We start from the raw sequence: 16,442 nt of genomic DNA on the forward strand, positions 1-16,442 counted from the left end.
TGGGACTGGTTTCTATTAGTTCATTAAGAAGTAGTAATAAATTACTTAGTCATTGTGTTTTAAAAATGTATTAAAACAAAGAAAAAAGTTTATTGCTACAAATGAACTCATCTGCAATGTTCATATAACTTTTTGTAATTTTTGCATTATGAAAGGATTCTTGAATCTCACAGATGGTAGCATTTTTTTTTCTTGAGAAGTATTTATGTATGTAAAGAAGTATAGAGTGTATGTCCTCTAGTTAAAAAGTTAGGAAGGTGGAAACTTCTTAAAATTTTTTAAATGAAATTTTAAATATAAGAAATGTTGAAAAATGTATACTATGGCATCTCATAGATGCCATGTGATTCTCCAAGTGTGTCACATGAGGTTGACTGTCTCATAGTGACTTCAAGAAGCAAGCCATTATTTAATCTGAAATTGTGAAATCATCAGCATTGCATCAGAAACTATGATTTTATATTTTATTCCCTCATTTAGTTTCTTTCTAATGATGTACAAAACTTGTGAATTGAAGAAAATGTATATTTTATGTTTTTTTTTATTTTGTAATTTGATTTGATAAGGCAATAAAATAAACATGAAATTTCACTTTGCTGTAAATAATCTTATATTTCACAGATTGATATCTGGTTTGTAATTGGAGAATGAAGTGTTGTTCAAGGTCAGGATAAGGGAACTTTATTTAGTTAGTGGGATATTATCAGTAAAGCTAGTACTGGCCCCCATTGCTAATTTTTTATTAGTCTGTAAACAAAAGCTCCTGTCCCGTTTGTAAGTAGATCAAATGACAATGTTATATTCAGAAGAATGTTTTCTTTAGCATTTAATAAAAACATAAGATCTCTAAAAAGAAGTTTGTCAAAATAGAAAAATCTGGATACTACTGTCACATATTGTTTTAAACAGGTTTTGCTGTATACAGTTAAGTTATAGATATTGAATATAGTATAAGTCAAGCCTTGTGGTTAGGAGATAAATTTCTTCCTTGGAGTATGATGGTTCAGTTTGAAATACTTTACGAATAACAAAATTTCCATGTTTCTTTACTTAAAATAAATTGGTGAGAATTCAAATTGCAGAAACAAAAGAACCTAAAGTGGAATTGAATAACTTCATTGTTTGTGTTAAAGACTGTTCTTTAATGATTGAAGTGATGTTAGTAATGAAGAAGAAAATATGATTTGGCTCAAAGATTCTGAATTCAGTTTGAGAGCTAAAGTAAAATTTAATATTTCAACCAAAGCCGAATTATCGGGCTAGAAATGGCTACAATAATAAATAATTTATAAGATAATTTATTATTGTAGCCATTTCTAGCCCAATAATTTGGCTTTAGTTGGAGTATTGCTTTAACGGGTTAGCTGATGATGTTTGTTTATGTAAAATTTAATGGTTTTTAAATTAAGAAATGTATATGATAAATATGATAAAAGCATTTTTTTTGAATTTAATATTTCTTACAAATTCTGTTGAATTTTGATATCATTAAAAGTTTGTTTTCCTTGACAATTTGAAATATATATATATTTCTAAAATAAACTAATTGCTTTATTTTTACATCTAAAGAGTTTTTCATTTGTTTTATAAAAAAAAAAAATAAATATTATAACAAAATAAAATTAGTTAAGTAATTTAATAATTATATTTTTATTATTTGTTTACATAAATATATTATATAAATACAGCACATAGTATAATCTGAAATTTATTCAAGAAATTAAAATGTAGAACAAATTCATACTGTCAGATTTTTTAACTTCTTTATGTAATTGTATTATAATTATAACATACAAAAAGATCTTTAAGCTAACATCAATTTTATTTTTATGTATTTTATATTTATACTGTATATTGAAAACATACATTGAAAATATTCAAAATTCAGTTTATTTTTTAAAATCAAATACAAGATAATATAAAATTTAAATTTTTAACTTTTGTTTTAATTATTATCAATTAGTTTATATATTGAATTATTTATGTTAAATATCATTTTTTAATGTACTGATTATTATAATTTTATGTTAAATTAAATTTTTTTAAAGTATTTCTAGAATTAAGCTTTACCACATTCTGTTGCCTTTCAACTTAATATTAAATAATTAATTTTATTAAAATAAATTTAGCATTACAAATTTTTTTTTTTACCAATCAAAAATGAAATTCTGATTTTCATAAATGAAACAGGTAATATATAGATTAATAAATTCAAAATATATAATTATAATTACAAAACATTTTTTGAAATTTTGAATTATTATTGATTACCATGTAAAATGTTTTTTGTTATGTTTCTTGTTAAATTTCTTTTCGTGAGCTTTCTTTCGTTTGTTCTTCATAGGCTTATCGCCTTGCTTATGATTTTTATGATGAGTATTTTTGTGATTTTTACGATGAGAATGATGATGATCCACTTGAGCATGACTAAATGCTTTAGTATGCTTATTGTGTTCATATTTCATCCATGGTTCTTTATTAAGATGACCTAAGAAATAAATTTATTGCATTACATTTATTAAAAATATTTAGGTAGGTTTTTTTTTTGTAGTTTGATTTTATATCTAAGAAAATATGTTATCTTCATGAAAATCAGATATTAATGGAAACTCGTGAAAATTATGGAATATAATAAAATAGACATAATTATATTAAATTCAAATATTCAATAAATGAAACTGTTACTGCTTTCTGTAAAGGCTAAGTTTTTTTTACTTTGGTACTGTTGTAAATGAAAAGTAAGTAAGGAAATGAATTACAAAAGTTAAGATTATAACAACACTACGTAAACAATATCAATATGATTTGGATATTTCTTAACATCAATTTGAATAACAAATGCAAAATAAACTATGAAATTATTTCAGTATATTTACTTAAAGTGTAAAGAATACTATATTAATAGTCAAAATTAAAAATAAATTTTATAAAAAATTTAGATATATATACTATTTTGTTTGGCAATCAATATTAAGGCAATGTCCATGTATATGTTTTAGTAAATGTATTGTGTGTATAAAATTTATTTGAAGTGTGTAATTAACATTATAACATGTTACATTAATAAACAGTAATGAAAAAAATGGCCTGTAATATAGTCTTGCAAATGACTATTATACCTAACATATTAATTATAATGAAATCAAAATTCAGTAATTTTACAGTAGAAATATTATTTGATTAACTTAGTATATTTAATACTATTTCTTACAGTATTTTTATATTGAATAAGTACTAGTACTAGCATTTAGAAGATATTTATTTTTCAATTAAGAGTACAGGAAATCCTTGTTAATTCGAACTCGGATAGTTTGAAATTCCTGTAAGTTTGTAACTGTACTGTTCGTCCCAGACAGGAATTTACATGTTAAGGAATTCAGTTAGTTCAAAATAAGTTGTGAAAATTCGAAGTGAAAATTTTGTCTGAACTGTGATATGCATATGTTAACTTGTTTGTTTAGATTGAAGTGCTTCCATGCAATAAAAAACAATAGGCCAAGAACAACTCTAATCTAGTCAACATGGCTTTGCTTTTAGAGTAACACATTTTCAGGTGTCACCTAACTCATGGACTACCCTTTTTTCTCTTATCTCATAAAATATGGCTGGGCAAGATTGGGCTACAAGTAGCAGATTGAGATATTTGTAGGGCTCTAGGTGGCTTACTACTTTTTGGGCCACTTTAAAAATAATTTGGGCTACATTTCGAGGAACTCTGCTTTGCTTTTTATAAAACCTATCTGGCAAGTTGGGAGGTTCTCACCAAACACATGCTGTTTACCTGCAGTTTATTTACATTATTATTATTATTATTATTATTATTATTATTATTATTAATTAATGAAAATAGCATTCTGTATATGTAGCTACATTCTGTTTGCTTAATAAATTACATCAGTTACATGGCATTTGGAATATTGTACAGAAATGTGTAAACCTCAGATAATTCAAAGTAGCAATTATTTCATCCCTTGAATTTCGAAGTAATGAGGATTTCCTGTATAAAAATAAAATTAAAACTCTTGCATTTGAAACAAAACATTTAAAGTTTCTTTAATCAGCAAGAACATAAATTGTTTATAAAGTGGATATAATAAAATTTCTTAAAATGAAAATTAAATATTGACTAAAGAAATTTAAGAGCAATTGATGCTAAATTTAGTATTTATTAATCTTATCAAATAAAGAATAATTTACCAGGATGATGAGTGACTATTCTTTCTACTTCATGATGTCCATCATTATGTGGAGAATGTGATCCCCTGTGAGCACGTTGACGTTCCTTAATTTGACGTTCTAGATTTAAATCCTGCAAGTGCAAATCTTCTCGTTCCCATTTTTGAAAATGTTTTTGGTTGTGTTTTTTGTTTGGTTTAAAATGGCTCTGAAATTTAGCTTCATGATGGCTTATTGAATGGTGAGATTGTTTGGACATTTCTTTTGTTTGCTGGAAAAGAGAAACAAATGTTTTAATTAAAATTAATATATTTAATGAAATTTTCATTTTTAACGTAACATAATTTTATAACAGTTATCAAATTATTTCAATTAAGATTTTTTTCATCTACAAAGAGATTAATTCTAAAATGATCCAATGAATTAGATTTGAGAGCTATGTATTACTTATAAGGTCAAATAATATAAGAAAAAGAAAAACTTGGTGAATCTTAGCTGAAGCCAAGAAGTATCAGAATTGTTAGATTTATTGGACTATTAAAGCTAATTAGAAATTAATTTTACACACGAAATAAACAGTACTGCATTTTATTATTTTAGTTGGCATTATACAGGATGTTTGGAGTTGTTTTCACATAAAGGGTGATTTGCATATATTGTTATAAGTTAATAACTTGAAAATATACTTCTAATAAAAAAAATTGAAAAGAGCAAAAGTTCATTATTTTCAAGAGGGTTTTTTTAATGCTGTAAAAATAAAGCCTGGCTATCCTCCATTCTGGGTGGAGTGGGGGCAACTTTAAAATTTCAAATGGAACTACCACAATTTTTTAAAAATATTTTTGATTCCCTATTAAAATATAATAAATTTTTATTGGGAACATTTTTTCAAAAAATGATAATTTTAAAAGTTATAAGCATATTTATTTTTATGTTTTAAAATATAATGGTCTAATAAAAATGCAATTCTTTTATGAGTTAATTAATTGAAACAGATTTTAAAGTTAACGAGTAATTTTTAATTAATTCTTAATATTGTTCAAAACCAGTATTCATTTTTGAATTAGTTTCTAAAATGAATTATTTTAACAATATGTTTGCATAACAATAGATTGGATTTGGGGGACCAATTTCAGGGTCACCTAAATCACCAGACCTAACACCAATGGATTATTTCATAAGAGGTTTCATAAAGGATCAAGTTTTGTTTTAACAACTGACCACGATTCAAGATATCAAGCAAACTTGCATTGTGAGTGTTAAAAATAACATGAGAAATGTTAGCCGAAATCTATTCAGCAAAACTTTGTTATTTGATTACTGAAGTGTGTAAATAAAAATGGACATATATTTAAGCATTTGATATCCTGTTAAATAACTGAAACGATAAAAGAATATAAATTAATTAGCTCGTAAAAATGTTGAATTTTTTATGGACCATTATCGACATTATGAATGCTTATTTATGCTCATAACTTTTGAAATTACCATTTTTTGAAAAATTTCTCAATAAAAGTTTATTTTTTTAATACAGAATCCAAAGAAAAAAAAAACTTGGTTTCATTTGAAATTTCAAAGTTTTCCTCTATCTTTCCCAGAAGGATGGGTCTTTATTTTTATAGCATTAAAATGCCCCTTGAAAATATTAAACTTTATTCTTGTAAATTTTTTTATTAGAATATTTATTATTTATTTTAAAGATGAATATATAAAGATTTAGTGTACAGTTTCAAGGATAATTAAAATAATTAATGCTATAATACATTTTTAAATTAAAATTATTAAAGGATATAATATTTATAGAGTGTAAATGTTTTATTTCATAATACAATGTTTGTTTGTAGAGTTTAATTATTCATAATGTTATTGATAGTTTGTATTTAACATTTAAAACATCTGTAGTTATAAGCTTGCAGGAGATTTTAATTAAATTACAGTGTGTCTAATGAATTTATACTATTTTCGGTTGTTGATAATGTAGTAATTATTTTTAATTATAAACAAAATTTGAATTAGGGAGGTTTTATGTTTTCATTTCTTTCGTAATAAACAAAATCTAAGTATAATTTGGACTTTATTTTTAATAAACATTGTTTTTCAGTCGATAATTTGTGTATTATTTCCAGAAAAGCACGTTGTAATTTTGAATTGCAATTTATATTTTGATTCCAGTTTTATTGAGTGATTTTGATTATTAGATATTTAATTACTAGAACAAGAAGTAAGCAGTTTTTTTATAATTTCTAATGATGACAGTCATTTGACTGATTGTAGTTATCAATTTAATTGGATCTCATAAAATATTGGCTGGTCATTAATGCAAATGATCTAAGCATATTTTAGTGTAAATTAGGCATTTACTATTTTAGTTGGTTTCTGATTAAACTCATTAATTAACAATAATTTAGTTTTATGTTGGTATAAAAGGTGAAAATGAATAGCAGACAATAATTTAACTTTTAAACAAATCTGTTATGAATATTTCCTATATTGTTTTATATTTTTTATTAAAAGTTAAGTAAAATAAATTTAGTATATTTTGACTTTTTCACAAAATTATAATCAGAAAATGCTGAGAAATTTTAATGGAAACAAAAATGTGTATTTTTATTAAAGTTTTATTAGAATAAAGAAATGCTATGTATTTCAATAAGTTAGTCAGAAAATTTCTGTAATTATGAACCTTGAAGTTTTTTTTTTCTTGAAAAAGAAATAATTAGATAAAATTTAAACAATGTAATAACTATAATATAAAACAATATCAAAAGAAAAATTAGCTAACAATAAAACACCATTTATATTCTAAATATAAATTAATTGTTAGATACGTAATAATTAACTAACTATTTAGTAAAATTGCCGATTAGTATTTGGCAAAAATAAGATAATTCCAAATTAGTAGTGGCTTGCCCCTGTACATCATACTTTTTCTTTAACAATGTCGTGCCAGTCATCTATCTAACACCTTTTGGGGAAAATTTTTGAATTGAAGTAATGTGACTTCCGGTTTGTGTCAGATGTTCATATATAGTTAATTGGGGCCTCCTGCCCCTAAGGTTTCCATATATTGTCTTGTCTTTCATCTGTCTAATTCTGTTCTCAAGATTAAGTAAAGACAGACAGACAGATGACAATGGGAATTTATAGGTTTACAGTTTTTTCAAATTGCAGCCCAATAAGATATTTACGTATAAAAATGATTTGTTTAATGAGAAGTTAAATTTTTTTAAATTCTGAAGTGAATTAAGTTGAGCCTACTCTACATCACAAAAGTGTAAATTCCATTATCACTATTATACATTACATTTAAAAATGAGATTTATCTTATTTATCATAAATTAATCCTCAATCAAACTAAGTATGAGGCAGTTCTTTTGAAATAATTCTTTATCTATTCAATAGTACAAGATATGAATTTTATATCAGAGTTTAAGGCATTTTTTAACTTTATTGCAATTATTTAAAATTACTGTCTTTTACACATGAATATAGATACTATTGAACAAACAAAATAATTTATTTTTATATAGGTTTTAACATTAATACCATTTTATAAAAAGACAGCTCAGTATACATACAGTCTTGGTTGTTTCTGATAATTTTTGAATAGTCTTACTTGTGAGATTTGTTTTATCTCAATACAACTTGTACATTTACTTTCTACATTCATAAAAATATTAATTCTCCTTAATATTTCTTTTAATTTTGAAAAGATATCTACATTAATTTAAAGAAAAATCAAACATTTATTGTATTTTCTTAGTTCTAAGATGCACATTTTTACCCAAAATAGTAATCTGAAGTATCGAGATTAGATCATTAATGCCTTATGCACCAATAATAGATAATTTAGACATATTGTTCAATGATTACATCAGTCTAAATGAATTTTATTGCTAACAAACATTTAATTTAAACTCCTTTTTAACATTTTAAATGTGCATTTCAAGATTACGTTAACAATACAGTGTTACAAGAAAAGTTATTGTACAGAAGAGAATAAATATAGAGCTGCTGGATATTATCTATATTATGGCATTTGTATGGTTTTTCAATTTTTTGTTACTTAACTAAACTTAAAATTATTTATTTAAAAACTTTTTCCTCCATAAGAAAAGTTTAAAATTTTATTCCAAATGCATATTGTATTTTAGAATTGAGGAAATACTGAAGTTTTAATTGTTATTTGTGCTGATACTTCCTGAGTATTTCATAATGCTGTTACAAGAATTTATATTTATCATTTAAAATTTTTTGAGATTTATTTATTAAAGTTGGAAAACAAAAATAAAAATTACATTGTAAAGGAAGTCGGAATTGAACAATTTATCTATCATATAATATAGAACAAAATGTTACCTTTTCATTATGATGTGGATGAAAAGTCCTCCAGTATTCAGTATGAGTTTTTGGGTGTTTTGGCCATTGATAATGAATTCCTTTTTGTGGTGTTACATGTTTATCCCAGTCATTATGTTTCCACTGAAAAAATGATTTAATTCTTAATTTGCATTTTTTTAAAAACAAAATATTTTATTATTAACAGTTATATAAAACATAATAATTAATAATAGTCAATAAAATGTATGTATTTCTTTTATTAATGGGCCACGTTGTAATTGTCAATTACGATTTGGCTTTTTATTCCACTCTGTGGACACTAAGAGAGGCTTTTTTTAGCAAGGCCGTTATGGGTTTGGCCAGGCCCACAATATGGCAGCCTGGTGGTGAAGGACAGGGTCTGACATATTCGGACAGACCCTTCCTGGTGTTTTTCAACCCATTCAGAGCCAATTCCACATACTCAAGAGCAGTAGGATACTACTTAAGCCACTTATCCATCTGGCTGTCTAATTAGTCTAATTTTAATGTACCTATTAGTAAGTCTTGGTTGTTGAAAACAATACTATCCAATCATTAAGAATTTTCAATTATATAAATGTAAATAGCATTCAATGAAGAAATTTTATAATTGCTTATATTTGAATTAAAATGCTTAAAAAGTTGTGATTATAACAGTTTTTAAACAAGTTGGGATTATGGTTTTTGACATTTTATAAAACAATAAGTTTTTTTTCATCTCTATTTTATTATTAGTTAGCTTTTGTATTATAAATGAAAGGAAACAAATGACTTTTAATTTGCTTGTTTTCTTTCATTTCTGATGCAAAAGCTAAATACTGTAGTAAAAAAATTAAACATTATGATAATTCAAGAAAATTAAAATTTCTTGATATACACATACAAAATTTCCTGAAAACATAATTTATTCCTATATTATAAATAGAATATAACACAAAAATAAAATACGAATGATAAATATATTATCCACAACTGCTTCATGGTACCAAAAATTCTTTATTTTAAAAAATGTTTTGACTTCTTTTGCAGTTGTGGATAATATATTTATCATTATGGGACCAAGTTTAGTCAATTTTAAAATAATGAATATTGTAATATCATATTAAAAACAATATAAATATAAAAAATGGCATATTTATTATCTTATTTAAAACTATGTAAAGTGATAATTGGCAATCAATGATAAAATTTAAAATTTGTTATTGCTAATAATAATTTTATGATAAGGATTTTACTTTCCATTATTTTATGATTTAACACTACTATGAATTTATTAATTAGTTGCTAATATTTTCAATAATGCAGTTATTTTTTTTTTTTTGAAATTTAAGTTAGAATGTTATAATAATAAATTTCCGTAGTATTCTGTTGTATTTGCATTAATTAAAATAAAATTCATAATTTTATGTAAACTTATTGTTATATGGTAGATTTGTAGTTTAGCATACATAAATTATTAATTCACAAATTAAAGTGACTAAAATTGAATATTAATATCAGAATTAAAAGAATACTATCTAGTAATTTCATTGCATGATTTTAAGAAATAGGATATCCATTATTATAAAAGTAAAGAAAAAAATTTGAAGATTAGATAATCAAATATTCCATTACTACTTAATTATTACATTTATTTTTTTTAAATATATCTAAATTAATTTTTTCATGTAATATGTAATAATTTCACATAGTATGTGAAATAAATAAATCTAAAATTTATTTTACAAAATTCGATTATTATTAATTGATTAATTGATAAGCTAGAAATACACATAATATTGTACACGTACACGTCTAATGCATAAAATTCAGTATTTAACCAATTTTACACAAAATTAATCATTGCAATTGATTTTAATAAAATATTAGCATTAGTACAAAAAGACAAATTAGATTTTTAAAAATTTTAGACAACAAAATAAACTGTAAAAGAATGCCGATATCAAATATCCGATATCAAATGAATTGCAGTTTTAAAATAAATTTCAATTGTTTAAAAGCAATTTTAAAGACATAAAAATGTCATAAACACTATTTAAACAGTGTTATTCAATATTTATGTTGTAATAAAATTATATACAAGATATATTCAAAAAGTTTCAGGTATCTGTGAAAGAAAACAAAATATGTTAGTAAATAAATTTATTTAATATTTTTTTAAATAATCATCCTGATCATGAAAACAATTTCTCCAATAATTCCTCTAATATCAACAAACATTTAGAAATATCTGGGACCGTATCTGGTCACCGTCTCTGGTCTCTTGTCTCTCACAAGCCGGTTGCCGATTGGCTGATCGTTTGGATTAGCCAATCAGCGACCGGCTTGTGAGAGACAGTGACCAGAATACGGTCCCTGCTTCTTTCAGGGATTTCAAAATTTTCATCATCTTGTATAAGTTGTTTTGATTCAAACCATTTCTTTTATAATTTTTTTGTTTTTTTAACTTTGGATAAATAAAAAAAAACTATTAGGAGCTAAATTAGGGAAATAGTGGTTGGAAGAATAGTAATTTCAACTTTAAATGAAAATTTTAAAAATATTAAATAAAGAATAATTTGATTTAAAAAATTTAATTACTTAGATTTTGCAAAACATATTTATTTTCAAGATGTACAGTACAAAATACTGCAAATGAATATTGAAAATATATAGCTGATTGAACAATATAACTCAGATATTTTAAATTTTATATTATTTTAATTAAATTTTTGTAATTTAAACGTTAAGAAGTTTATTTAAACTATAATATAAATACACAGAATGATTCGTATAACTTGATATCTGCTTTAACATTCTAATATTTAATGATATGACTTCCAAGTAAAATCTGTTAAACATCTTAGTTGAATAAAATTGTAGATGCAAGTTAAAATTTCTAAGAATCATTTGTTGAAATATTTTTTCACTAGTTAAGTTTACTGTATAGTTTGTGTAATCTAAAACAAAGTTACTTTTGAATATTTTAATTTTTTTAACTAAATTTCTTTTTTTTTTTACTGAAACTGCTCGCATTGTAACTCAGTATAAACAGCAAGATGCTTTTACTTGAAGCCAGTGTAATATGATCACAGAACAAATTCTGCAGATAGAATCTGAAAACAGTCTGTAATTCCAAAAACAAGAAGGAAAAAAAAACAATTACTTTCAAATATTTAGTATCTGTTTTCAGACTAAATGGGTAGGTAGAAAACAATTGAAAAAATATTTTACTTTTTTGTTGCTTCCTATCTATTGGTTTATTAGTCTGCAGTTTAATTAAATTTTCATTTTTCTTAAAGTTCATTCAAATAAAATACTGTATTTTTTTTTCTTAAAAAGCATATCAATTATTTATACAAATAATTGATAAAGATTGAATTAAGTTATTTTTATTTTTTAACTCTTTTTTTTTTCCACTGTTAGAGGACCTTTTTTCATGCCCATTATGGGTTTTGCCAGGCTTGGAATAGAAGTGGACCAATGGTAAGGGACAGAGCCTGCTATATCAGGTGGGTTGATCCTGACATATCAGGATCAACCTATTAAAATTTCTAAGTGGATTAGAATTCAAACCTTGATCCCCAGAACAGCAGTTTGATGTCCTTTTTTTTTTTTTTTTTTTTTATCTCAAATTAAGTTACAGGAATATTCTGTATATTAAAAATAAAATACAGTAATATATTTAAAAATTTTTAAAGTAAATTACAATTCTTTTTAAATTCTCCTACGTATTTTAGCTACTGAATTTAGTGTTAAACTTTTCCGTCTCGACACCTATCAACCTTTAAAATGCAGCCTTCTAATTCTAATTCCAAACGTTTTCGGTCTTTTTAAAAGGCCTTTTTCGTTTGGAATTAGAATTAGAAGGCTGCATTTTAAAGGTTGATAGGTGTCCAGACGGAAATATTAATTAGTGCAGTTAAAGAAGAATTTAGTGTTAAACTGTTACAATAATGTTAATTATTGAGTTACTAATTAATTGTGTAAAATATCTTGCTAGATTTAGTAAAAAAATTAAAATAAATTGCAACAGGACAACAATTATTATTTTTTTTAGTTTTATTTAATTAATAATATATTTTTGTATTTCTTTTTAATAGCAATATTATAAATAGGGATTTACATCACACTTAAGAAAAATGAACAAACACTGCTAATTTTATCTTGTAGATTTCAAAAAAATTGCATATTCTATAATTTTTAAACTTATTTATAGGGTATTCACATTTCTATAATTTAAGTAATTATAGCATATAATATACTTTTAATATATCTAATAGGTAATAGTAGTTGTTGTTATTTGTAATAGACACACAAATAATAATTCTATTATTATTTGTGTATCTATACACTTTATGACATTTTTTTTTCCTAGTGTTATATTTTATTTTTAATAAATAATCTTTGTTCTTAGGAAGTAAAAACTCATGAATTCATAAAATTTTACATTATTAATAATGTAATATTTTATTTTTGTGTGTTCTATCCAAAGAACACAGTATATAACATATCATTGACCCATATACTATCAATGAATGGATTTACAGAAGAGAAAATTAATGAAGGATTTACTACTATGCAATCTTTTAATATGTTATACTGCATTATACTTGTAAATTTTGAAATCATTAAATAAGTTTTAGTTCCAGGCCGTTTCATTTTGTTTTTAGGTTACGATAGAAAAAATGAAATAATTAATCATATTTAATTATTTTCATTTTAATTTAATTATTTTTTCTTGTATTCTTAATATATATATATATATTTCAATATTTCACTGTATAAAATGCAAATAATTTATTTATGAAATAAATTTAGTTTAAGAATTAAACTTTAAACTTCAAGATATTTTATATTGGAGCAAGACAGAACAGTAATTGTATTACTTCTTGACCCATTTTCTTCTATTAATGTGACTGACCTCATCCTTAGTAGAGCCACACCTGTTTGCAGTATGTCAGTTTAAAAAAATTATCTGAAAATTTATGATTTCCTACTTCTATTTTTCCCTATTCCTTAGGCAGGTCAATTTTTATCTGAATCATTATCCAGTAAAAAAATTTTAAATATTTATCAATAACTTATTAAACATAGCTGGACTTAACAGTAATATCTTAAAAATACCAAATATATATTTTTAATTTTTAAAATTAAAAATAAAATTTTCACATACTGTAGCAAAACTTATGAAAATTAAACTGTTATTGTTTGTATTTTAAGATACATTATCTTAAAATGCAAACAATAACGGTTTAATGCATATCTTGCTTAAAGATATGACCGACGCCCTTCAAAACCGTTCTACATCGTTTAGTGTGACTGCATACAGGTTCCGTAAAAGGGTGTGAATGGAAAATAACTGATGCATGATTCATACGGCATGGTTGTTTATAAAGCTTTCATCTGATATGTAGTAGTTGGCTTATAAAATCATTTCCGTTAAAATATAAAAGTTTTTTTTATTTTCAGTGAAAACAATTTCTCTCTCTATTGTGCTAAGAGTGTGAAATTCGTAATGGGAAATATTTAGATTTGTATCTTCTTTTGCTGGATTAAATAAACAGCATGCTTCAGATAATTAAAGAATAATCTAATCCGGTATAGATAATTACAGGAAAGTAGAACAAAAAAAAAAAGAGAGAGCGCTTTTAGTTTGTTAATTAGAGTAGACTAATTTAACTTTTTGCCCATCATACGAACGCCTGACTGAATAGGAGAAATTTGTTTCCATAAATCGAAATATTGACCAGGTGACAGGATGTAAAGAGGGATGAACATCAATAGAACGGAAGTGATCTGATAACACTCCGGATGTTGAACTCGATCGATAATATGTATTATGTCATGGATATGATATATCTTTTCAAAGGATACGTTTATTTAAAGTTTTATTATTAAAACTTTTCAATTTTTTTTTTATATTTTCTAGTTTTTTAGACGAATCTTAGATTATCGATTGAATAAATTTGGTATTTCTCTCAGCGTAATTCTATAAGCGATTGATAGCCCGAGGTTTATTGTAACCTTATAAGATGAAATATAGCTGAAGCAGAAAATTAATTTATAAGTCGATTATCCAAGAACCTTTAAGCTATTTTTATATAAAAATAAGCTGTAATGGAAAACGTGAGTTTCGACATTTTTAATTAAAAATAAATTGATATTAAAGTTTCCAATAAATGTGACAAATTTCTAAAAAAAAAATATAGTCATAATAATCTGTCTCGACAAATAACGGGTGTTATATTTTAATTTAAGATTTATTTACTTGTATATCAAAAATTTCTTAGTAACTGATAACATCTAGATAAATTAATATGCTAGAAATAGAAATTTAATTTGAAAATTAAATTAACGTTTCTAGGTATCTCAATGTAATTCAGGAATATCATGAAACTTTTGGGTTAATGTTTCACCAGGATAATGTTACTTAGCAATATTACATTTGCCAATTAAATTTTAAATTAGAGGCATTTATAAATAAAAGTGATTTTAACGGATTTTTTTCTGTTTGTTTGTTTAATATACTTTGAGGATTTCTGAAAATGTTCTACGTCTTATGTAAGCAGATGTATTTATAAAATAGTCGAAAATTTAGTAGACATTAAATTGCCCACATTTGCTTGTAATTAAAATTTTATTAAGCTCGTTAAACTGATAATGTACATATGTACTTAATTAATTGTCCTTAATTTTTCGAGCTTTTTCTTATTATACATTTTCGAATTTCCATCTTTAGCTAAATACTACCTACGTCTTAACCTTGGACCTGATATATCGCATGACACCTGTTATTACCTCGACACGAATACAATACAAGGAAAAATTATTAAGTTAGATTTATGTAGCTGTAGCATATAGTATACAATGTAATTTTTTTCTCACTGCGAAATTTTTAAAATTTAGGTTACCTAAAGAAACTCTTACGAAGTAGGATTGCTTTAAGTACAGTAATGTGTTCTCTCTGTCCGCACAGTACTTCTCAAATGGTTCACCTATTATCTCGGTATTACTTTTCAAAACAAATAATTGAAAATTTTGTATAAATTTAAACGATAACAATAATTTCCTTTCTCTCCGAATATTATTAGTCTCTGTCGCGATAAAAAATATCGAAACGTCTAAGTTAAAATTTAGTTTTAACGACATTATTATAATATATAAAACTGTCATCGATGAAAACTTACTTGTTTGGCAGAAACTGCAATAACTGTAAAAATAAATAGAAATAAAAACACTCCCGAAAAATGAATTTCTTTCATAACTGAGCGCTATATCGATGTTGCTACTAGCCGGATATCAGACTGTCTGCGGTGTGGTAGCTGAAGTTACCCCGAGGCTAAACAGTGTATGGGTTACAGATAGCCGCTCGTTACTCCTCCCCCGAGGCTGTCATTCCTGTTTCAGTTAGACAATTTAGGTGGCATTATTGAGAAACTGGAATTCCCCTTTCTTTTGTTTTCATGCACGTTAATTGTATACTAAAGAAACCTATAAAAATTAAAATATATATATATATATTCTTATTTGATTTATTTAAATTGGAATGCTTTCTCACTTATGTTTCATTTATAAATTGTATTTTTACCCGTTTAAAAGTTGCGTTTTGTAATGGCATAGATTACGTTAAGTAATCGCTTTATTTTAGAGTATATTTCTAAGTTATATTAATTTTTAAAAAAAAAAAGATTATTTTTGTAATTCCCAATTAGTTTTGAATAAATTTAGTTTCTTTACTAGTTCAAGGAAATTTCCTACTACCATATCAGATTTGTTATTAAAGGAAAAATAAATTGTGCAACTGCTGCTTTTTTTATCCGTGTTTAATGACTTTAGTGACAAGGGCTTTCTTTCCGTGACAAACTGTAATATATTCTTCATTCAGCATTTTCAATAGCAAAAAGATACTTGTGTTTTATGCT

General features: G+C 24.7%; 2 protein-coding genes across 2 annotated transcripts in view; one reads left to right on the forward strand and one right to left on the reverse strand.

Annotated features, from left to right (window-relative positions):
- LOC136968294 (TBC1 domain family member 2B-like) overlaps window positions 1-16,442 on the forward strand; it is a 107,953-nt gene that overhangs the window by 66,336 nt on the left and 25,175 nt on the right. The window lies entirely within an intron of this gene.
- LOC136968296 (sex-determining region Y protein-like) lies at window positions 1,632-15,866 on the reverse strand. Its single transcript, XM_067262297.1, has 4 exons — window positions 15,708-15,866; window positions 8,536-8,658; window positions 4,198-4,447; window positions 1,632-2,488 (listed from the first exon to the last, which is right to left on the reverse strand). The coding sequence occupies exons 1-4, from the start codon at window positions 15,780-15,782 to the stop codon at window positions 2,268-2,270; spliced, it is 669 nt and encodes a 222-aa protein (XP_067118398.1). The 5' UTR covers window positions 15,783-15,866; the 3' UTR covers window positions 1,632-2,267.

This window comes from Centruroides vittatus, unplaced genomic scaffold, assembly GCF_030686945.1.
Source record: "Centruroides vittatus isolate TY-2023 unplaced genomic scaffold, ASM3068694v2 contig_1427, whole genome shotgun sequence".
Taxonomy (NCBI): domain Eukaryota; kingdom Metazoa; phylum Arthropoda; class Arachnida; order Scorpiones; family Buthidae; genus Centruroides; species Centruroides vittatus.